The sequence below is a fragment of the Xenopus laevis genome, chromosome 9_10S (assembly GCF_017654675.1).
Source record: "Xenopus laevis strain J_2021 chromosome 9_10S, Xenopus_laevis_v10.1, whole genome shotgun sequence".
NCBI classification, from domain to species: Eukaryota; Metazoa; Chordata; class Amphibia; order Anura; family Pipidae; genus Xenopus; species Xenopus laevis.
Genome location: NC_054388.1, coordinates 3,688,482 through 3,710,212, shown reverse-complemented (window position 1 = coordinate 3,710,212; position 21,731 = coordinate 3,688,482). Strand labels below are relative to the sequence as shown.

General features: G+C 40.8%; 1 protein-coding gene across 1 annotated transcript; it reads left to right on the top strand.

The window, feature by feature from the left end:
- The first annotated feature begins 3,087 nt into the window (after positions 1-3,087).
- Positions 3,088-20,355, top strand: sdc4.S (syndecan 4 S homeolog). Its single transcript, NM_001095707.1, is given in 5 exon segments — positions 3,088-3,141; positions 18,321-18,468; positions 19,749-19,804; positions 19,946-20,135; positions 20,222-20,355. Coding segments are annotated over 5 exon segments (582 nt in total).
- The last annotated feature ends 1,376 nt before the right edge of the window (positions 20,356-21,731 follow it).

Genomic DNA, 21,731 nt, shown 5'->3' with positions numbered 1-21,731 from the left:
TTCCCGCCTGCTGGAATGAAAATCGCCGCCGGGATGGCAATTGGATCGATTTGTTGTCCGAAGTCGCCCAAAGTCGCCTCACGATGAAACTTCGGGCGACTTCAGAAAACAAATCGCTCAGAGTGCAATCCCACCAACAATTTAGATTCTAGCCGGCGGGAGGCAGTTCGGGAAGATTAGTCGCCCGAAGAGGAGGAGATTTGTCGCCGGGCCACTAATCACCCCGAATCTGACTGTGTGCCTCTACCCTAATGCATTTGGACAAAATATTCACGCGTATAAAAATTGTCACCCGTCTCAAAATTATTTTGAAGCCCAATGACTTCAATTCAAATTTTTTGATGTATCGTGAATTTTTCTTTGCCCATCACTATTCCCCAATATACCTTGAAATGTTTTCTACTATTTAGAAAATAAAAAACAAAATATCTGATTGTTTGATGTAAAAAAAAAAAACGACAGAATACAAAATAAAAATCCTATAAAAATCACGCATTTACCCCACCCATTTGTAAATTCCACTGTACTTTTCAGAGACAACACAGGGAGAAATGATTTTCCTGAATGTTAGCAGATCAGTCCCAAAATATATTAAAGGGATTGTTCCCCTTTAAATGAACTGTCAGTATGATGTACAGAGGGATATTCTGAGACAATTTGCAATTGGTTTTCATTTTTTATTATTTGTGGTTTTTGACTTATTTAGCTTTTTATTCAGCAGCTCTCCAGTTTGCAACGTCAGCCATTTCGTTGCTAGGGTCCAAATTCCCCTAGCAACCATGGATTTATTTGAATAAGAGACTGGAATATGAATAGGAGAGGCCTGAAATAGAAAGATGAGTCGTGATCGGCGAATAAATATGGCATACGCAAATTTGCGGTGAATTTCCGCGTTTCGCTGCTGGCGCATAAATTTGCAAAACTGCTGCAAAAATTCAACGCCGTCAAAATTTTTTGGATGTGCATCAGAAAAGTTGCTTGTGTCAAAACCATTGTGTGTTGACATTATTCGGACGCCCATAGACTTTAACACAAAATCAGTATTCAAGTTTTGCATATTTTTTATCTGTTTCGCGAAATTCGCAACTTTTTCTGCAAAGCGAAATGGGACAAATTCGCCCATCACTAAGGATGAGTAATGAAAAATAGCAATAACAATACGGGGCAGATTTATCAAAGGTCAAGGTGAATTTTCGAATTAAAAAAATTTAAATTTCGAGCTGTTTTTGGTGTACTACTAAGGAATACTCCAAATTTGATTTGAATTTGAAAAAAATTCTAAAATTTGAATATCGAAATTACTGTCTCTTTAAAAATACGACTTCGACCATTCGCCATCTAAAACCTGCTGAATTGCTGTTTTAGCCTATGGGGAACCTCCTAGAACCTATTTGGAGTCAATTGGTGGACTTTGAAAAATCAAAGGTTTTTTTGGGGAAAAACTTTGAATCAAATTTGATCGAATGTGCTGTTCCTTTGATTCGTACGATTCGAATTCGGCCGAATATGGACCTATTCCATTGAAAACGGACCTATTCAACCAAAAAAAAAAATTTGACTTAATTTCGGTTGGTCTTTTTGAATTCGAATTTTTTTCAATTCGAAATTCGACCCTTGATAAATATGCCCCTAAATGTGTCGCCTTAGAGAACATTTGTTTTTTGTTAGATGGGGTCAGTGACCCCCCCCCTTTATTTGAAAACTGGAAAGAGCCAGAAGAAGAGAAATTATTGAAAACGATATAAAAAAGAAAATAATAAAGACCAATTGAAAAGTTGCTTAGAATTAGCTATTGTGGAACAGACTTAGGGGCAGATTTATCAAGGGTCGAATTTCGAAGTAAAAAATACTTTGAAATACGACCATCGAATTAAAATACTTTGAATTCAAATATCGAAGTGGAAGTATTTAAAATCGTTCGATCGAATGATTAAATCCTTTGAATCGAACGTTTTAAAGGATTTCAGCGATTTCGACTTCCAAAACTTAGAAAAATGCTCCAGAAGGTTCCCATAGGCTAACATTGCACTTCGCCAGGTTGAATTTGGCGAAGTATTGAAATCGAAGTTTTTTAAAGAGACAGTACTTCGATTATCGAATATTCGAATATTCTAACTATTTTACTTAGAATCGAATTCGAAGTAAATTCAAAGTTGTAGTGTCCTATTCGATGGTCGAAGTATCCAAAAAATTACTTTGAATTTCGAATTCACTTCGACCCTTGATAAATCTGCTCCTTAATTTCGGTTGGTCTTTTTGAATTCAGATTTTTTTTCTCAATTCAAAATTCAACCCTTGATAAATCTGCCCCTAAATGTGTCGCCTTAGAGAACATTTGTTTTGTTTTTTTCCATTGAAAACGGACCTATTCAACCAAAAAAAAAACTTTGACTTAATTTCGGTTGGTCTTTTTGAATTCGAATTTTTTTCAATTCGAAATTCGACCCTTGATAAATCTGCCCCTAAATGCGTCGCCTTAGAGAACATTTGTTTTTTTTTTTAGATGGGGTCAGTGACCCCCCCCCCTTTATTTGAAAACTGGAAAGAGCCAGAAGAAGAGAAACGAAATAAAAAAATAATAAAGACCAATTGCAAAGTGTCTTAGAATTAGTTATTGTAGAAGAGACAGTGGAAGTAAAAGTGAAGGGGATTTGTGGCGATAGGACAAAGTGATACTTTTAGTTTCCAGTTGTTACAAATAAGACTTTTTTTGTTTTGATTGAGGAAACGTTACAATGAAATAAAACGTCACAAATGCGGATCGTTTCCAATGACGTGAGGGAAGCGATCGGGGGAATTGCAGGTAGTGAGCGCGCGCAGTATGGCAGCTCCTTTGTCTGATTTCCCCTTTAAACATGAATCAGCGAGGGGCGGGGAGTTGCGGGAGTGGACGGGGCGTGGCTGGTGAGTGGGCGGGGCGAGCGCTGCGGAGCTTTATGAGGAGAGGCGGGAGCAGAAGTCGCTATTAGAGATCCGGAGGCGCCGCGAGTAGAAGCGAATTATAAGTCGGGAGTGAGACCAATTGGATGTGGGATTTCTCTGCTGTTTCTCTGGAGACACCGAGACCCTGAGGCTGAAGTTTTGGTCATGAGTCCGACCCTGATGTTTGTGCTGCTCCTGTGCGGGGTCGCCGCCGAGTCGGTGAGTGAGAGAAACAACTGACTCCTATTCACTTCTATTGTATTCACTTCTATTCACTTGTATTGTGTGTAGTGGGGGGGGGGGGTATTAGTGTCAGTCACGTGCTGAATAAAGTGCAGTGATTTCTATTCCAGCCCCAGTAATGACCCCCCCACACACATTAACTCACCATTTACTTTACTCACTGCCCCCCCACCTATAATGTTTCTTATTACATCATAACCCCCCCATTTCCAACACATTCCCTGGTACATTACACCCCCCCAACCTCTAGTACAACTGTCACATGTTCCTCCCCAAACTCTTCATCCCATTGGTCACTAAAACATTTTAAATTTGCCCCCATTCCCTATTACATCACAAACCCTCAAACCCATAGTACTGCCCCCCCACATTCTCTATGACATCATAAACCTTTCCCAACACTTTCTACTTCCCATTCTCCTGTCATTGTGTCTCCTCCTCCTCATCCTATTGGCCCCACATTCCCTATTACATCATAACCCCCTAGTACCGCCCCCACATTCCCTATTGCATCATAACCCCCTAGTACCGCCCCCACATTCCCTTTTACATCATAACCCCCTAGTACCGCCCCCACATTCCCTATTACATCATAAACCCATAGTACCGCCCCCACATTCCCTATTACCTCATAACCCCCTAGTACCACCCCCCACATTCCCTATTACATCATAAACCCATAGTACCGCCCCCCCCCACATTCCCTATTACAACCTATAGTACTGCCCTATTGTTATGTACCACCAGCCATTAGTTTCTTGTATCCTTTACTACAACCTAATTTTGTGCTTGTCCACATTCCTGGTACATTATTGACCCGTCTCCCATATTCTACTCAAGGACCCCCAGTATAGACGGGGCCACAGGATGGACATGAGAGAACTTGGTTTAGTTTTATTGGCTGATGGGGTTTCCACCGGGGTTTTTGTTGTCTATTAGTGTTACTTTAACCAGCCTGGTTGTTACTGGAATGTCTGAGCAGCTCCATCTCTGGTGGCTTCAGTCCCTCAATGTGTGAAGGAGAACTTTGACCTGCCCTCATTGTTGAGTTTGGGAATTCCAGCAGCTTTTCCTGCAGACGTAATTCACTTGGCTAATGAGCTGCGGATGAATTTCTTTCCAAACACTTTTTTTTTTTTGCCTCCCCTCGTTCCCACCCCTTTTATTCACCAATCCCTTTACCCCTCCCTGTCTGGAGAAAAAGGAGATGGTGACGTCTGAATGGGACAATTATCTTCTTATTGAGGGTTTGTCTGATTTTTTTTCTCCTTGATTATCTTTCCCAGTATTAGTCTGTGCGGGGCTATTTAAGGGAATACACACTTCGCTGTTAAATGGCAAATGGGGGTGTGAGTAGACATAAAAAATTTGGGTTATTTTACTCTAATGAGGTGCCCCAAAGGCGACTTTCAATAGCACCATATTGTAGAGGACTCCACTGAACTTAAGTCATGATTTCCATTTTTCTACAAAGCTGGGAGTTGCCAAATTGCTTCCACATGGACATCCGTGGCTCCCTGTCTCTAGTGCTGTTGTCCATGTCCTACAAGTTGAGTGTGGTCACCTCTGGGTAGCAAGTTCTCCTTTGCTTCAGCAGTTGGTCCTGCTTCTAGACGTTGGTTCTGGTACCCTTTGGGAATTCTATGTCTTCCGACATTGCGGAATCGAATTCCAGCTTTGGCAACCGCTTCTCCTTGTTGGGACTATATAGGGGTGACTGTTTCAGAAGCTCAGGACTAAGTGATGTCCTACAAGATGAGGTGACCTGGTCTAAGTGATGTCCTACAAGACCTGGTGGTCCTTTATTTGCAGATGTTCCGGCTGGAGAATTCCCCTTCTTTCTCTCTCTATGTCTCTCTATCCGTGTAAAATGAGCCTTGGGGGAAAAACAGGAAAAGGGGAGGAAGCCGGGAGCATAAACATCTCCAAAATGCAGCTTCTCCTTCACCGCATACTTGAGTATTACAAGCTGGAACTCTCACAAGATAGTTGCCCAGATGTGACGATGGATGAACAAGGCATTAACTTGCGCTGCTCTCTCTTCAGCAAGCTGGCTGAGGATGATGGGAGTTGTAGGCCTACCAGTACTCTTGAGTTTGCTGAACAACTTTTTTAGGAGAGTAGTGAGGCAGCTGAGGCTTCTGGGAGTGGTGGATCAGGAGATCACATTGTCCTTTTTTTTTTTTTTTTAAATGAATAACACTGATTCCATTGTTGAGGAATTCTAGAATTGATTTTATTAGCTCCATTATTTGCCAACACCCCCCTCTTCCAAAAATAGGAGGATTTGGGATTGAAGGGGTGTGAATAAGTCACGACACCTCCCTCCCAGATGCCTTCAGTCCTCTGACTTTGATGTCTCTCTGTACGTCATGGTCGATTAGTGTTGCAACACGGGTCTTTTGTGTATTGCGTAAAGTCACGTGCTGATCCCTTTTTTTTCCCATTTTCCCCCTCCTTGTTCTATGAAAACCCAAAAATGGGCTTCCTTCCCCTTTTATTCTCTCCGTCCCAGCAGCTTATTCTGCTTTTATTTTCCAGATACTTATTGTTACATTGAGCTCAGAGTGGTGGGGGGGGACAAAAACATTTTTGGCCCCAAACCTGCCAAAAGACATCGGAGTTTGACTTTTTTTTAGGCATCTCACACTATTGTTTTTAGTAATCTAGCTGTGGTTAGTGCTATAAGTCAATAGAACTATACAACATATAGTGTTTCTCTATAACAACTCCAGACTAATGTCCCACTGTTACTATAGACACCAACTCCCCCTACTATACCTGCTATCCCACAGTCACACTCCCTTCCCAGAGACTATTATCCACTGTTACTATAGACACCATCTCTCTCTACTATACCTGCTATCCCACAGTCACACTCCCTTCCCAGAGACTATTATCCACTGTTACTATAGGTACCATCTCTCCCTACTATACCTGCTATCCCACAGTCACACTCCCTTCCCAGAGATTATTATCCACTGTTACTATAGACACCATCTCTCCCTACTATACCTGCTATCCCACAGTCACACTCCCTTCCCAGAGACTATTATCCACTGTTACTATAGGCACCATCTCTCCCTACTATACCTGCTATCCCACAGTCACACTCCCTTCCCAGAGACTATTATCCACTGTTACTATAGGCACCATCTCTCCCTACTATACCTGCTATCCCACAGTCACACTCCCTTCCCAGAGACTATTATCCACTGTTACTATAGGCACCATCTCTCCCTACTATACCTGCTATCCCACAGTCACACTCCCTTCCCAGAGACTATTATCCACTGTTACTATAGGCACCATCTCTCCCTACTATACCTGCTGTCCTACAGTCACACTCCCTTCCCAGAGACTATTATCCACTGTTACTATAGGCACCATCTCTCCCTACTATACCTGCTATCCCACAGTCACACTCCCTTCCCAGAGACTATTATCTACTGTTACTATAGGCACCATCTCTCCCTACTATACCTGATATCCCACAGTCACACTCACTTCCCAGAGACTATTATCCACTGTTACTATAGGCACCATCTCTCCCTACTATACCTGCTATCCCACAGTCACACTCCCTTCCCAGAGACTATTATCCACTGTTACTATAGGCACCATCTCTCCCTACTATACCTGCTATCCCACAGTCACACTCCCTTCCCAGAGACTATTATCCACTGTTACTATAGGCACCATCTCTCCCTACTATACCTGCTATCCCACAGTCACACTCCCTTCCCAGAGACTATTATCCACTGTTACTATAGGCACCATCTCTCCCTACTATACCTGCTATCCCACAGTCACACTCCCTTCCCAGAGACTATTATCCACTGTTACTATAGGCACCATCTCTCCCTACTATACCTGCTGTCCTACAGTCACACTCCCTTCCCAGAGACTATTATCCACTGTTACTATAGGCACCATCTCTCCCTACTATACCTGCTATCCCACAGTCACACTCCCTTCCCAGAGACTATTATCTACTGTTACTATAGGCACCATCTCTCCCTACTATACCTGATATCCCACAGTCACACTCACTTCCCAGAGACTATTATCCACTGTTACTATAGGCACCATCTCTCCCTACTATACCTGCTATCCCACAGTCACACTCCCTTCCCAGAGACTATTATCCACTGTTACTATAGACACCATCTCTCCCTACTATACCTGCTATCCCACAGTCACACTCCCTTCCCAGAGACTATTATCCCACTGTTACTATAGACACCATCTCTCCCTACTATACCTGCTATCCCACAGTCACACTCCCTTCCCAGAGACTATTATCCCACTGTTACTATAGACACCATCTCTCCCTACTATACCTGCTATCCCACAGTCACACTCCCTTCCCAGAGACTATTATCCCACTGTTACTATAGGCACCATCTCTCCCTACTATACCTGATATCCCACAGTCACACTCCCTTCCCAGAGACTATTATCCACTGTTACTATAGACACCATCTCTCCCTACTATACCTGCTATCCCACAGTCACACTCCCTTCCCAGAGACTATTATCCACTGTTACTATAGGCACCATCTCTCCCTACTATACCTGATATCCCACAGTCTCACAGCAGTTCCCCCAAGACAACTTTGCTTTTATTGTGCAAAAATTACTTTTTCATCTCACAGGGGTGGAATCCATTCTTTCTCCTCTAGGAACTACTAACGTTGGCTACTCTTAAAGAAGTCCATCTAAAGTTGCATGCAACCAGTCGTTGTTTTCCAAGCTCTATTGGCATCTGAGGGGTAACATTTTTGGGGTGCAGTGATGTGTACAGACGAGGTGCGTTGCAGTTCTGACCAGACATATGCTCCACTGCTCCCTTTGAACCTCGTTGAAAACAACAGCAGGGCTCACAAAGTCAGTTTGCCAAAATAGAATGGAAAGAAAAATGACTGAGGCCCCTTCTGGGCGATTGTTTCTTTTCACTAGTCTGCTTTACATATAAATGATGCTGCTTTTTTGGTGGGGGGTAATGGAGGACAGGCCTGGTTAATTCCACTTACAGCACTGGTCACATTTTTCTTTATACAAAGCTTTGACCCTTTTTGAGTCTTGAAAGTGTCCTTTGTCACCTATATTAGATGTTTAGTGATCAGCTCTTCTGTCTTGGTTTTGGTGGTTGGAGTTTAGGAACAGTATCTGCCCTACATAGATATGGATTGGGATCATCTGGCCGGCAGACTGGTTGCAAAAACCATCTAAAACCATACAAAATATTAAATTGATTTAATATATGGAATATTACTGAACCCCACAGGTGGCTTCTCTTTTGTACACATAGACGGAAACCCTCTGATCAGTCATTCCAGCCTCCAGGTAGAAGCAGATTATGTTCACCTCTACATGACTTAAAGTGGCAGGCCTTGTAAAATCTGATCTTCTGCCTGCCGTTTCGGTGCGGTCATGTGATCTTTGTCATATATATATATATATATATATATATATATATATATATATATATATATATATATATATATATATATATATATTCTATGACTTGCCTTCAGTCATTTGTGTCTGTTGGGAAAGGTAAGAACCCCAGCAGTTACAAAAGAAGAGACATTCGATCTCTTATGGTTGAACTGACGTTGATGGCGTGTAGAACAAAAGGAGGAAAACAATTGAAGGGGTGGAGAGTGAATATGGTTATGTAAATAATATATATATATATATATAAAAGACAAATGCCCAGAGCATTAAAGGTGGACTATTCCAGAATTAAGCCACCGGTGTAAGGCAAAGTCTGGTGGCACAGTTGGGTAGGCCGATCCGGCCAATATCTCTGGTTCGTTTCTTGTAGGCAGTGCCCAAGTCAGAAGTGCCTTGATATATAACCTAACAAGCTTCTCACAGGCCCATACTGACTCACTCTTGATTCATGCCTTCATAGCCAATAGTGACTAACCTTTGCTTTGAATCTCTGCTTGTTGTCTCACCCACCTCCCACATGGAATGTTCACATGTGCACGACAGATCTCCGTAACCCCAGAACAGCTGCTGTATTCTTCATCCTGGGCCTGTGTAACATGTTTTTTTTTGGACGGCACACTCTCCTTCCTAAAGTTCCTTTGTTCTACCTCTGCACAATTCTCTGTCGCCTGCAATATTGTAGGAACAGGAGTCCATATTCCAGGTGGATTTCCGTTGCACTTTTGTTTACTCGTAATGCTCTTATTTCTTGTTTTCTATTATTTTTGCACAACATCCGGCCCTTGTTGTTGTTACGAGATCCTGTGGGGGCAGGGAACAGTGGGGGGCATATCCTTAGAGAGGGGGAAAAGGGGTGGTTTTCGGAAATTCCTTGTGAAAATCTTGCAAGAGAGATAGAGATGGAATTCTTGATCTGTTTAGGAATTTCCTAATCTTTATATGGAGAAAAAAGGCTAATCTGGTGCAGTGACTGAGCATTCTTCAGCCAGAGAGAAAGCAATTGAGAGGTTACACAATGTTGTTCTTCTGAGGACAGGGGAGGTTTGGTACATTCCATTAAGTAGACTGAGAAGATATTAAAAGGAACATTGTTGTCCCCATTGAAGCATCCTCCATGAACTTGAACAAAATTGCTCCTGCTAGCAATAAATGATCATTATCCTTTGGTCCGTGGAGATGTGGCCATCCCTATTATGCACAAAATATATACATTTTGTCCCGTTTGGCATGTTGTCGAGTCAGTGAGGAAGAAGGTTGAGAAGTGTCCTCAAGTGATCAGTACAGTCTGGATGTTGACGTGTGATGGTACATATTTGGATGTTATTGGTTGAGACTTGGTTTCACACCATTCCAGTTGTTCTCTGTAGGAGAAGATGCTTGTTGTGCTTTGACGCCATGTTCTAAATTGAGATGAACGCCATGACCCAAAGGCAGCAACCAGCTATGTATTCAATTTGCTCCAAACACCCAAACCTAGAGTATAGTGTAATTTCTGCATACACAAGTGGCTAGGCATACAATACACACCAATCTATGTAGGTCACTAATTATAAGTATTTATTGCAGAATATTGTGGGCCTTTTTTTAATCACATACTTGAAAACTAAAGCTCCCCATAGACGCGACGATTCTTCTTGCCGAACGACCGATTTTCAGGAAGCCCGACCAATCCTTCGAAATTATAGTGCCTTTAGTGGGATTCGAACGATCGTACATCTTACGATTATTAGGCTGACATCTGTCAGGAAATTGATCGGCCAGGTCAAAAAATCTTGGTCGGTCCCAGTGCAATGTATCTATGTTTGCAGGGCCAAGCAGGCAGCTCCCCTTTGTTTTCCTGGCAAATTGGTCTTTTCAGTTGATTGTAAATTCGTACGATCGTTCTGAGAAGATCGTGGTCTCACGATCAGGATCTGATCTTTTAAAAATCTCAACATCTATGGCCAGCTTAAGGGACAGGTTCCTTATTCATCATGGTAAAAAACAATCCTCTTGCTATATGTGTCCCCCCCTCCCCCAGTTCGAAGCTGATATTTGACTTGTGTGATATTTGTTTGGTGTATCTGTAGACCTGGCAGACCAACAAGGCATGTTTGGCCTTCGTTTACACCTTGAAACATTACACTCAAGGGCATTGGCTTTTCAGGCTAATTATTCTCATTTGTTTGTCCACATGACTTTAGAATAAAACACCCTGCCCAGTTCTTTTGATAAAGGCCATATTAACACCGGGAGCCCTGGTCTAAATGTTTAGTAGGAGACCAACTACTTACCCCTCCCATCTTCTTCTCCTGCAGGCTTCTCAACCACAATGCCCTACCAACATGTCCTATTGTTCTAGCTCCGCATGACTAAGAATGGAACCTATTGTGCTTCTGATCATTGTTGCCACAGGTGTTTTTTGTTCTGTTTTCAGTCGTTATCATGGTTTTCAACTTCACTGTTCAGGTTTAACAACACAGACTGTAGAGCTACTCAAGCACCTTTATGAGCTCACCAAGGTTACTGGATTCAGGATTAACTTCTTGGCTCTTTTAGAATAAATGTAAGTCTTTCTATATGTGAAAGAACCATTGCATTTTTTTTCATATACTTCTAGTGAGTGTACCTCAACAGAAGAGGGAAGTGGGTTCTTTGTTTTTCTTATTCTCTACAGCAGGGGTCCCCCATGAGCCTAAAGGTGGCCATAGATGGGTATACAAGGATTAACCCGATACCACCCAACCGTTAGTGGGCATTTCTGGTTAAGATCCGCTCATTTGGCGACCTCGCCAAATGAGCGGATCTAATGGTGTATGGCCACCTTAACTCTAATGTAAAAACTGTTGAGGAGACACACAAGCAAGAAAAGATCCAATGGAGGTGCCAAATAAGGCTTGTGATAGGCTAATCTATAGCCCCATGTGTCTGCTACCTGACAGGAGGCTCTGTTGGTGTCGACCTGTTTCTCCATGCCTCCGAAACTTGAATTGAAACCAGTAAGCTACTGGGAGAAAAATTTATGGGAGGGGCTGGTTAGAGATCACCAGTCTACAGGTCCAGCAATGGGCTGAATGAACAGATGCTATACTATATGATTGACCATTTACATGCTGACCACTCTTCATTGTTCCATTCATTTGGACGACCAGAACTGCATGGACTCTTTTTTGGAAGGATAACATGGTGGTCTCTAGAAACCAACCAGGCTTACATGCTTGACTGCCAGTTGCCTGCACGAATCTGGGAACCTATGACCAGCTTTTGATCAGTCGGTTGCACTTTAAGCTAGTTCAGCACTGTCAATGCTCATCAGAATGAATAGGTCTGGCAAAAAACACAATCAAATATTGCTCCGGAAATTGTGCCTCCAGCATCTCCTTGCAGGTTGTACATCTGCTGGCCACCATAGGGAAACATTGCTGGACATTTTAAGAAATGTTCAAGTGGCAACACATAGTTCATTTCTAATCACAGGCCTTCCTACTTACAGGTTTCAAGTTCAACTTTCCAATACAGCACTGCTTTAATCCATAATAAAATTACAAATATCTGAACACATTTTCATAACAAAGATTTCCCTCCATGGTCTCATCTCCGTGACATTCAGGCCAGGTCCACATTGTCTACTGTAACTGGCAATTGTTTTTTTCCTTGTTTATGTGACAACAGATACTGGTTGACTGTCTCACTGGCATTCTCATGTCATTTGCGCAAAATGTAATACGACTACAGGTTCTACCTGTTCTGCTGTGTACTTAAGGTATACTTTACTTGTCCCTTTTGCATTCGTGGAGGATGGTGCTGCTATTTCACCAGTTAAGCACGTGATTGTAACTTCTGAGTTCGTGGAAGAGCTTAAATGTCCAGTAACACACGCACACACTTTTTTTGCTCTGTATTCGTGGTTATTACATTTTAAAAATGCATTTTTAGAGGAAAAGAGTTTTAATAGGGTGATGGCATGTGATGATAGCTACCCCTCCCTACCTCAGTTAATATCTCTTTGGCATCATCGGAGTACTAGAAAATGGCTATGTATCTGTAGCTACTGTCGCAAGTCTCCAGGCAACTATAGCCTGAAGAGCTTGCAGCAACAAGTCAAGGGAAAGATTTTGGCCACTTTTGGTCCCATGTTTCACGCTTGCCAAATCGCTGGAGCTGGGCAATGCCCAGTTTTCAATGGGGTGAAATCCGCTTTGAATAAAAGGCAGTGTAGTGAACACCTACTGTGCTATAGACCACTGATCCTTCAACCAGTGGTGTCCTTCCAAATAGTACCAATAACAATAGTCCTTCGCAGCCATTATTTGGCATCCCCAGGGACTTTTTTTAATTGTTTGCGTTGCTCCCACAACTCTCTTTGCATTTGAATATTGCTAATTGGTAAAAACAGTTGGGGACCCCCACCATAGACAATTTAATGTGTTTGTGTATCTGCTCTCCTTTTGGACATCTTTGATCTACATAGTGTCTTATCCAATCAGCATGCAAGTGACTGACCAATGATATATTATTCCAAAAATAATATAATTTGATGCATTGTAACTTTCTCGATATTTGTTGTCGATGTGAGTTGGCTTCTCAGCCTCCCAATTAAACAATCGCGTTATAAGATATTTGCAGTCCATTCATGGCTTGGATCCAAATGCCCTACAAACAAACTTTAAATATTGAAGCATTCATTGTTCAAGGGTGAAAGATGTCAATGCAATCCAATATCATTAGGAATACACTACATCTCACTTGATTTCCATGAACCTGAATGAAGTGAGAACCATCGGTGTTTGAGAGAATTTTTGTTTTTAGGTGCAACTTTTCTTTCACTGTGTTAGTGAAAGCTCCATGCACGTCTTGTTAAAATCAGTTTTGACAGATAATCCGATTTGTTGGATTTATTGGTCTACTTGCGTATCTTGCTTATCAGATATGTTAAAAAGGCAATATATTTTATCCTATTCTGTTACTGATCTGCTGCTTGTTGTGTTCCTACTAAAATCTTATCACGCTTCCCTAGCTAGTGTGCCATATCCATCCAGGGCTCATATATTATCTTGTGTTTATCCAGTGAATATAATTATGTGATGATGACGTTATGACCACAAATCCTAGCAAGATTCCGTATAAGGATGGGAAGCTGCAGAGATGAGTGGGATGCATCTAGATGAGATTGAAAAGTGTTAATGGGCTCTTAACTCCCATTTCCTGCAATGGCGTGTAGGGACAAGCAATTTGGAACCCATCTTTAAACAGACAGGAAAAAGTCATTTCCTTAGCAGGTCTAGGTTCATCCTAATATGGATTGATCCGTCTTGTTTGAAAGAGGCTTCCTGTCTGAATAAAGAGGAAATTGTCCATCTGTATAAGCAAATCCATGTCATTGTAGATGACTTCTCATTTAACACCCTGTGCTCCATCAAGATGGTTATCTTAAAAGTCTAGTCAGCAATCAGCATATTCCTGGATAATGGGATCAGTTGGCAGTAGAAGTGCAAGCTTGGGTATTGACCAAACAGCCCATTTTGGTGGTTTTCTTGTGAAGTAGCTCCTTGTTCTCCAAGGAGATCGTCAAGTCATTTTTTAAGGCTGATGACTTCGCCTGGTAGATCTTTCTAAAGCTGGCCATAAACGCAATGATCCAATCGTATGAATCGTGGATTCGTACGATTTTCGGACCGTGTGTGGAGTCCCGACATTTTTCATCCAGCGGAGATCGGCCGTTTGGTCGATCGGACAGGTTAGAAAACCTGCCGATAATATCTCTGTGTGTATTGCCGATCATACGATTTTCAGTGGGAGACTGTCGCTAGCTTTGTCAGACATAAGTATCATACGATTACTGTCAGGGGCAGAACATCGGCTGATCTGTTCTTTAACTACTTTATTTGATCTGAATGGTAAGACTTTGATCTGAATGGTTAGTGGCGGGTCGGGAGATGGGAAAGTCCGATCGTACGTTGATTCGTACGATCGGATCTTTGCGTCTATGGCTAGCTTAATACTTTTAGTCAGTGATTTCTTTAGATCTTGCAACGGTGGTGGTTGTATAGATGGCATAACAACTAATCTTATCCACAAAGAAGTCTGAGAATAATGCACTTCATCTTTTTTGAGAAAAAGTGGCTGTTGGACTCTGGACTCTTTTGGGAGGGAGCAGCATTTCCCTTAACCCTGGGTCGTTTCTGAGAACAATCGGAGACAACTGACACATAGATTATTATTAACGTCGACATATTCCACAATGGTGGACAAGGTGTGACATCTCTTCTACAGGAATTAATAACTAGGAGCTCGATAATTGCTTAGAATTTGCTGTTTGCCAAATTCATGTCCCCTTTCCCCCATGATCATCCAAGATCTGCCATTTCCATGTATGGAGGGAGGCATTGGCATTTCAGCATCTAAGGATGAAACTAAAATTCCATTTATGGCTTTTGCTTTTTAGTGGTGCTAGGAATTTTGTGTGCCTACTCCTGCTGTTCTTCATGATGGTAAAGTGGAAGTGTAACTATCTTGGAATATTCCTTATAGAATAACATTTTCCATTTTTGATGTTTCTTTTAAGGTCATTTAACCTTTTATTCTACCTTGAAGTATAGGTGTGCGTGTGTATACTTTATCCAGTGGATGTGGCCTGGTGATTGTGGTCAAAATTCTTATTACATTTTTAGAGGAACGTTGTACTGTTTTGATCTGTTTGGGTGTGAGCACCGAGTCATCAAAGAAATTCCATGGAATCAGGGTGAGGCATATGCTTAGAAGCAAATCTTCTTATTCTTTTCACAAACACAATGGGTGCAATGAATCTGTGATTGCAAAGAGTTGTGGGCTTTTAGAACGAAGCCAATCCAGAAGTCTCTGAGGTCCCTTCAAAAAGAATGTACTCTTGGAGGGTCAACTGCGTGCTGGATTCATTTCATTGGCAACTTGAAACCTTTTCATCTAAATACTACAATATTTATTTATTTGCCTATTATAAAGGTCTGATTTTTCTTTTGAAATGCATCTAAGTCCAAAACGCACGTCTTCAGTATTGCTGAATCTCAGAATAGTTTGGGTTGTGGACTGTGGGAAGAAAGGGACTTCTAAACAAAAAGACTCCAGCAGAATGACTAGCATTATCATAATGTTCTCTGTTCTGAAGACTCTATACATTGTGCTTTTCCAGGCATCCCAGAGGCATTTTTAACAAAAAGATCACATGGCCAGCCAAGGGTAAAGAGACTTGGCCAGGTAGCTGGAACTACAAAGTGATTTTTTCTTTACAAAGGGCTTTTGGAAGACATTGTAATAACATTTGTATGTTGTTGAAGTGGCAACTTCGAGGTCCTCTCCCAAATCCAACCTTGAAGATGCCATTTGGCACTGACAAGCCTAGTTGTAAACAGCATTGCCGAATTTGAATCCACCGGCCTACCTAGAAACGTAAGCCGTTACCATTCTTAGGTGATCCAATCATGGGGGTGCCAAGAAATAATATTGGGGCAGTTGTCCGTCCCACCATAGAATATATGCTTGCATGTATAGGTCACCAGTTCTGCAGTTCTATGCCAAGCCAGTGATGGGCCAAATTGGGTTGATCCTACTGTTTGGTCTTGTGTATGTCATCTCCACCATGATTATGTTTGAGAATGATGAGAAGGAATTTTAAATCTCAATTTCACATCCCATAGACTTTTGTTGACCCTGCTAGGTTGAGTACAGTTTTATCTGTGCGATAAGTTAAATATTACCCTTTCTGATTACACACAGTAACAAATGTTTGCAGAGCACTTTAAAGCTGTACAAACTACATTTTTTTTCTTCTTCATTATAAACCATAGCAAATAACATATTTTATATTTATCATATTTGTTGTGTTTGTGGTTGCTAACAATACTATCAAACATGCACATTATTTTGTATAATAATCCGACTTTTGTTGTAAAAATCCAACCTTGAGTCTTCGCACAGTCATGCAGTTAAATGAGTTGACTTATTAACTAAACGATAACAGACATGGATAACCATTAAAATGTTCAGCATTTAAATGTCTTACTCCTAAAATTAAAACAATTATCATAATTATGTTTGCCTTAGATTGACTTGCTAGGCTTGTTTGTAGGCAGCAGTAGACTGAAGTATTTTAATAGGTCAGTTGCATAAGCTTTCGACTGTATGGTTTGTTTTTCTTTGTTTAAAGAGGAGAGCGAACACAGAATCCTATGTAACCCATTGGAAATCCATAGCACATGATCCGTCAAAGAGGAACGTAGCATGAATGATTGATTGCATTACGGATTTTACAGCCGTATTCATAAAAAAAACAAAAAACGATTTAGCCGACCATGGATAGCCATATGTAATGTTGTCAGATCATACTGTAATTGGGAGGGGGTTGTTGGCACTTACAGTGAAATCAAAGTTCCATGACCTATACAAAATTGTTAGGGAACTCTTTAGTGACTTCTAATATCCTTATATTTTCAATATGGGGGTGCAGTATTCCTTATATAGCATGAGGTCTTGGAATAGTGGCCTCACCTAGGTCAACTGTTTGTACTTACATGATGTAAACTGTATTATCTGCACATTTTTAGCACTGGGCCAAGAATAGCCTAGGTCATAAATGCATTTAATGTTTTTGCACCTGTAGGCAATGAACCCCCTAAACGGCTTTATAAAAAGGAAATTAGCTTGTCCACGACTTTTTGCCCCACCCTTCTGTCGTGTAATAAAAATAGCCTTCTCTTGTGTCAAGATCTTTTGTAGTCTTTAGCACGTTATTATACCCAAGGCTTCTCCAAAAGAAGATTATTATCATAAGCTGAGGTCTGTAAGGAAGGTGGAGTTCTGCCTCAGAGAACAGTAAAAGGGAAGGAAAATACCCATTGATATTGAAATAAAATCTCCTTGAGAAGTAAATCGCCCAGATGAGGAGAAGCTGATACTTTATTAACCATTCTTCTGGTGGTGAAGGGAAAGGGCAGAGAGAGAAGGAATGGCATAGGGCTCAGAACCCTAATACAACACATTTACTTGCACCATTTCTGGGTGCCAGGTAGTTGACCCATGTCTCTTGCTCTGGAGAAGAATGAGCAGCAACAATGTGAGCTCCCTTCGAAATCCACTCATGCTGGGTAACTGCACACATGAGATTTATAACTCGTATAACACATTTAGTAAGTGTTGGGTCTAATGTACCATAGCCATAAACATGGCCTCTCTCATAAATCATTTGCTGATAAATTATCCTGCAGTGTTTAACATTTGTAAGAACATTGTCTACATGGCCATCTGTCTTGACAGTGTTCTATACTTTAGAGTAGGGGTCCACAACCTTTTTTACCCGTGAGCCACATTCCACGGAGTTGGTAAGCAACACATGGATGCAAAAAGTTCCTGGGGTGCAAAATAAGGGCTGTGAGTGGCTATTTGGTGGCCCCTATGTCTGGGGACATGGCAGCCTACAGTAGTAGGCTCTGGCAGTACATGGAAGTACACCTCCTGGAATTGGGAAAAATAAGCGCCTGCTTTTGAGACCACTGGGAGCAACATCCAAGGGGTTGATCAGAAACATGTTGCTCGTGAGCTACTGGTTGGGGATCAGTGCAATAGAAAAAATCTCTACTTTTTCAGAAGGATTGTGTGTGTTTAACAGTTTATACAATTTTTTTGGGGGGCTTTCAAAACTTTTATCTTTTTAAAAGTCCTTTTTTTCTTTTGTTGTCTAGATAAGAGAGACTGAGACCATGGACCCCACGAGTATGCTTGAATATGAATCTTCAGGGTCTTTCCCTGATGAGGTCTTTGATGATGATGAGATTGATGAGGACGACGACTATGCTATCGATGAAGATGATGAAGATTACTCTGGTTCAGGTAATTTGGCCATCCCTGTAGCTAGTAAACTGCCCAACTAATCACACCACTACTGTCTTAAGGGGGATGGAAAATGGCCTGACGTCCCTGGGTTCCACAAACAGTGAAGCCCTCAGAGAAGATCTTGTAGGTAGATAGACCGTATAAAAGCGATACATGGTTACAGTAGGGCAGTATGGAAGATGGTAAAAGAGCCCTTTGCCTCACATACTTCTACCACCATAGTTATGTGGTTTCAACAATCTTCATCTCTACTATTGGTATTTGTTCGTGTCTATCTTGACCTTTAGCAAGTCAGGCTCACTATGCACAGAACATTGGTGGTTTCTGAAGAGTTCCAGTAGTTTCATATATATTCTTAAGCCAGTCTTCTTTGGACATTAAACTAAGCAACTAAATTCCCCAACATAAGTCCATAAACTTTTGCAGTGTATATTTCAGGTTTTCATTTTTGGTCGATGAAGTTAAAAAGGAGTAGCAGATCTAAACGTAATACACACACACACACACGGTTAAATGTACTGGTTTGTTTTTCACTCGTACGTACCTAGGAGTGGAAGGAGCCTCTCAAATTACCACCCAGCGTGTTGAGGCAGATTTACTGTATTGGTGCCTTGGAAAAACACACAAGGTGTGGCTCTCTGAGGCTTTGAAAAACAAGAATTCAGAATAAGGAGAAATGTGTATGCTAAACAACATGTTTCTTGTGCGTTTCTGGATGAATCCAGTCTCCCAATACACCGTGTTCTTCATAAGCCCTGTGTTTGTAGGTTCATTTCAGTAATCATCATTGTGTATGCTAGCCTTACTGGCGGCAAAGGGGGCAAACAATGCTCACTTTTGGCTTCTTTTCCTATAATTGTTCAGTAAGACATATAAGCATAGGGTGTCCTGGAGCATTTCTCACTTGGCCCCAGTGTTACCGTTAGCAGCTGCTTTGGAGCGGGCAGAATCCAGGAGACCAAATTTGATAATGGGGGAAAATAGGTGGACACCTAGGTGGACACGGTCTGGGAAGCTTTTTAATGATACGTCTTTCTTTAGCCAGTACCTACCAGATTTTGGTCCATGGGGGATAGGTATAAGGAGCTGCTGTATGTTTGGGTGGTGGTGCTCTGCCTTGCGAGGCTGGGGGTCTTCAGTTTGACCAGGACGTTGCTGCAAGTTGTTTGTGTTCTATCGATACTTCTGTGCGTTATTATACATGAAACCTAAAAATGTTTTTCATACTCAAAGTCTCCACGCCTTTAGGTAACAATCTAATATATATTCCCCTCTAGGTACTGACAAATTTGACATTGACGATAATGATGAAGATGAGGAGGAGGAGGAAACGGTAAGTTCTGTGTGTTTTGTTAAGAGTTCTCATCTGGTCCAGGTTATTCCCATGTCCTTTGTTTACAGGGAGTCTTTGCCCAGGTTATTCCCTCAATCGTTGTTTACTTTTCATTCACTGTATTTTCTTTTTATTAAACAGGCTACTTTGGGCAACCAAATTCCTGAACTTGATTTCGACCAAACTAAGACCGGCAGAAAAATCGAGACCAACGAGATCGACAATGAAATCTGGTCTCCTACCAAGCCCAAAATTTTGGAGCCATCCAATGAGATCTCCATGGCCAGCACAGGGTCGGAAGGATTCTTCCAGAGAACAGAAGTTATTGTTGGTAAGTTCTTAGCTCCAATTTAGACGTTTTGGGTTTTTTTGAAATGTAAAAGTTACTCAATTCACATTATTTTTTTTTTTTTTCAGCAATCGTTGCCGGCACGTTGGTTGGCCTGGTCGTTGCAATCTCCTTCATTGTATTCTTAGTAATACGGAGAAACCAAAACGGGGATCTGGTCAAGAAACCCATCTACAAGAAAACATCAACAATGGAAGTATAGAAAGATTCCGCTGCTCATCTAATAAAGGACTTTATTTTTATTTTTATTTTTTTTGTTCAAAGCATTCGATAGCTAAGAAATGTTCTCCCATGTGCAGTGAATGCATTTTTTTTGTCTCTGAATCCTGATTTTTACAAAATCTTTTTAACTTCGGTTTTATAGAATAATTAAAAGAAACCAGTTTTATTTTTATTTTTTTATTTTTCTTTTAAAACTTAATTGAAATCCCCCCCCTTCCCCAATGACATGTACAGAGTAAAGATTTCTGGTGCCGACGCTGTTGAAATATAAAGCGTACCTGCCGGGACTTCTGAAAATTGAAAGTTTAAAAATACTTCAAATGGCGCAGGTACCTGGAAATTTGTACACTACGGTTTAAGTGGTTTATTTTTTAAAAAAAATAAATAAAATCGCTTTTCCCTGAACACTAATGCATGGAATTCATCTGAAATTAAGGTATCGACCTCCTCGCAGAATACTAAACTTTACCCATTTCAGACATATTGCTTCTGTTTGTATAAAGGCTTAATATGGAACATTTTAAAGATTTTCTATTGTACATATGAATGAAACCGGTACTTTTTTTTTTTTCCCCATTAATATTATTGTATGATTTGGTACAACTGGGCATATATATGGGGGGGGGGGATAGGACTGTAGAAATATAAACTTTAAAAATCTTGTGCAAGGTTTGTAAAGTTAAATTTGACATGCAATTGATTATTAGGCGGTTATAAACAAGTAATTAGTTGGTCTGTAGAAATTGTTTTCTAAATAAAACTACTTTTTAAAAATAATATAACATTTATAATATTCACGCTATGCTTTTTTTTTTTTTCTCTTTTTCCAAGGGCATTTTTTTGTTAAATGAAAAACATACCCTGGTTATGATATTTAGGGCAGTTCATGCGTTTTTCTTTTGATGCATGCACATTTTACCCTAATTGTTATCAGTGGGGGTATATTTTCCATTTAATTTAAATAGGGCAGCAAATTGCTTTTGCCTTTTTTTTTTTTTTTCCTTTTCAAATTTTTCATCGCAAACCGAGTTCTCTGTCGATCTTGTCCGTTTGACCATACCGTGTTCTATGTAAAATATTTCACTGTAGCAGCTATTAAACTTATTTATATTTCCTGTCTCGAATGGTAAGGGTTTATTTTTACACTTCCGGTTTGATGTTAAGAGAAAAAAAAACTAGAAAAGCCAAAAATCTTTATTTTGTGTAATATAGAGATCTCCGTGTTTGTTGACACTCTTCCTGCCTTCAGTTCAGTATGTTGGGTTGAGCACTTGGTGAAGAGAAATAAAAGGACTGTTAAATCAAAGCTTCCTAACTGAACATATGTATCGGTGCTTCAAAATGTTTTGTATATTT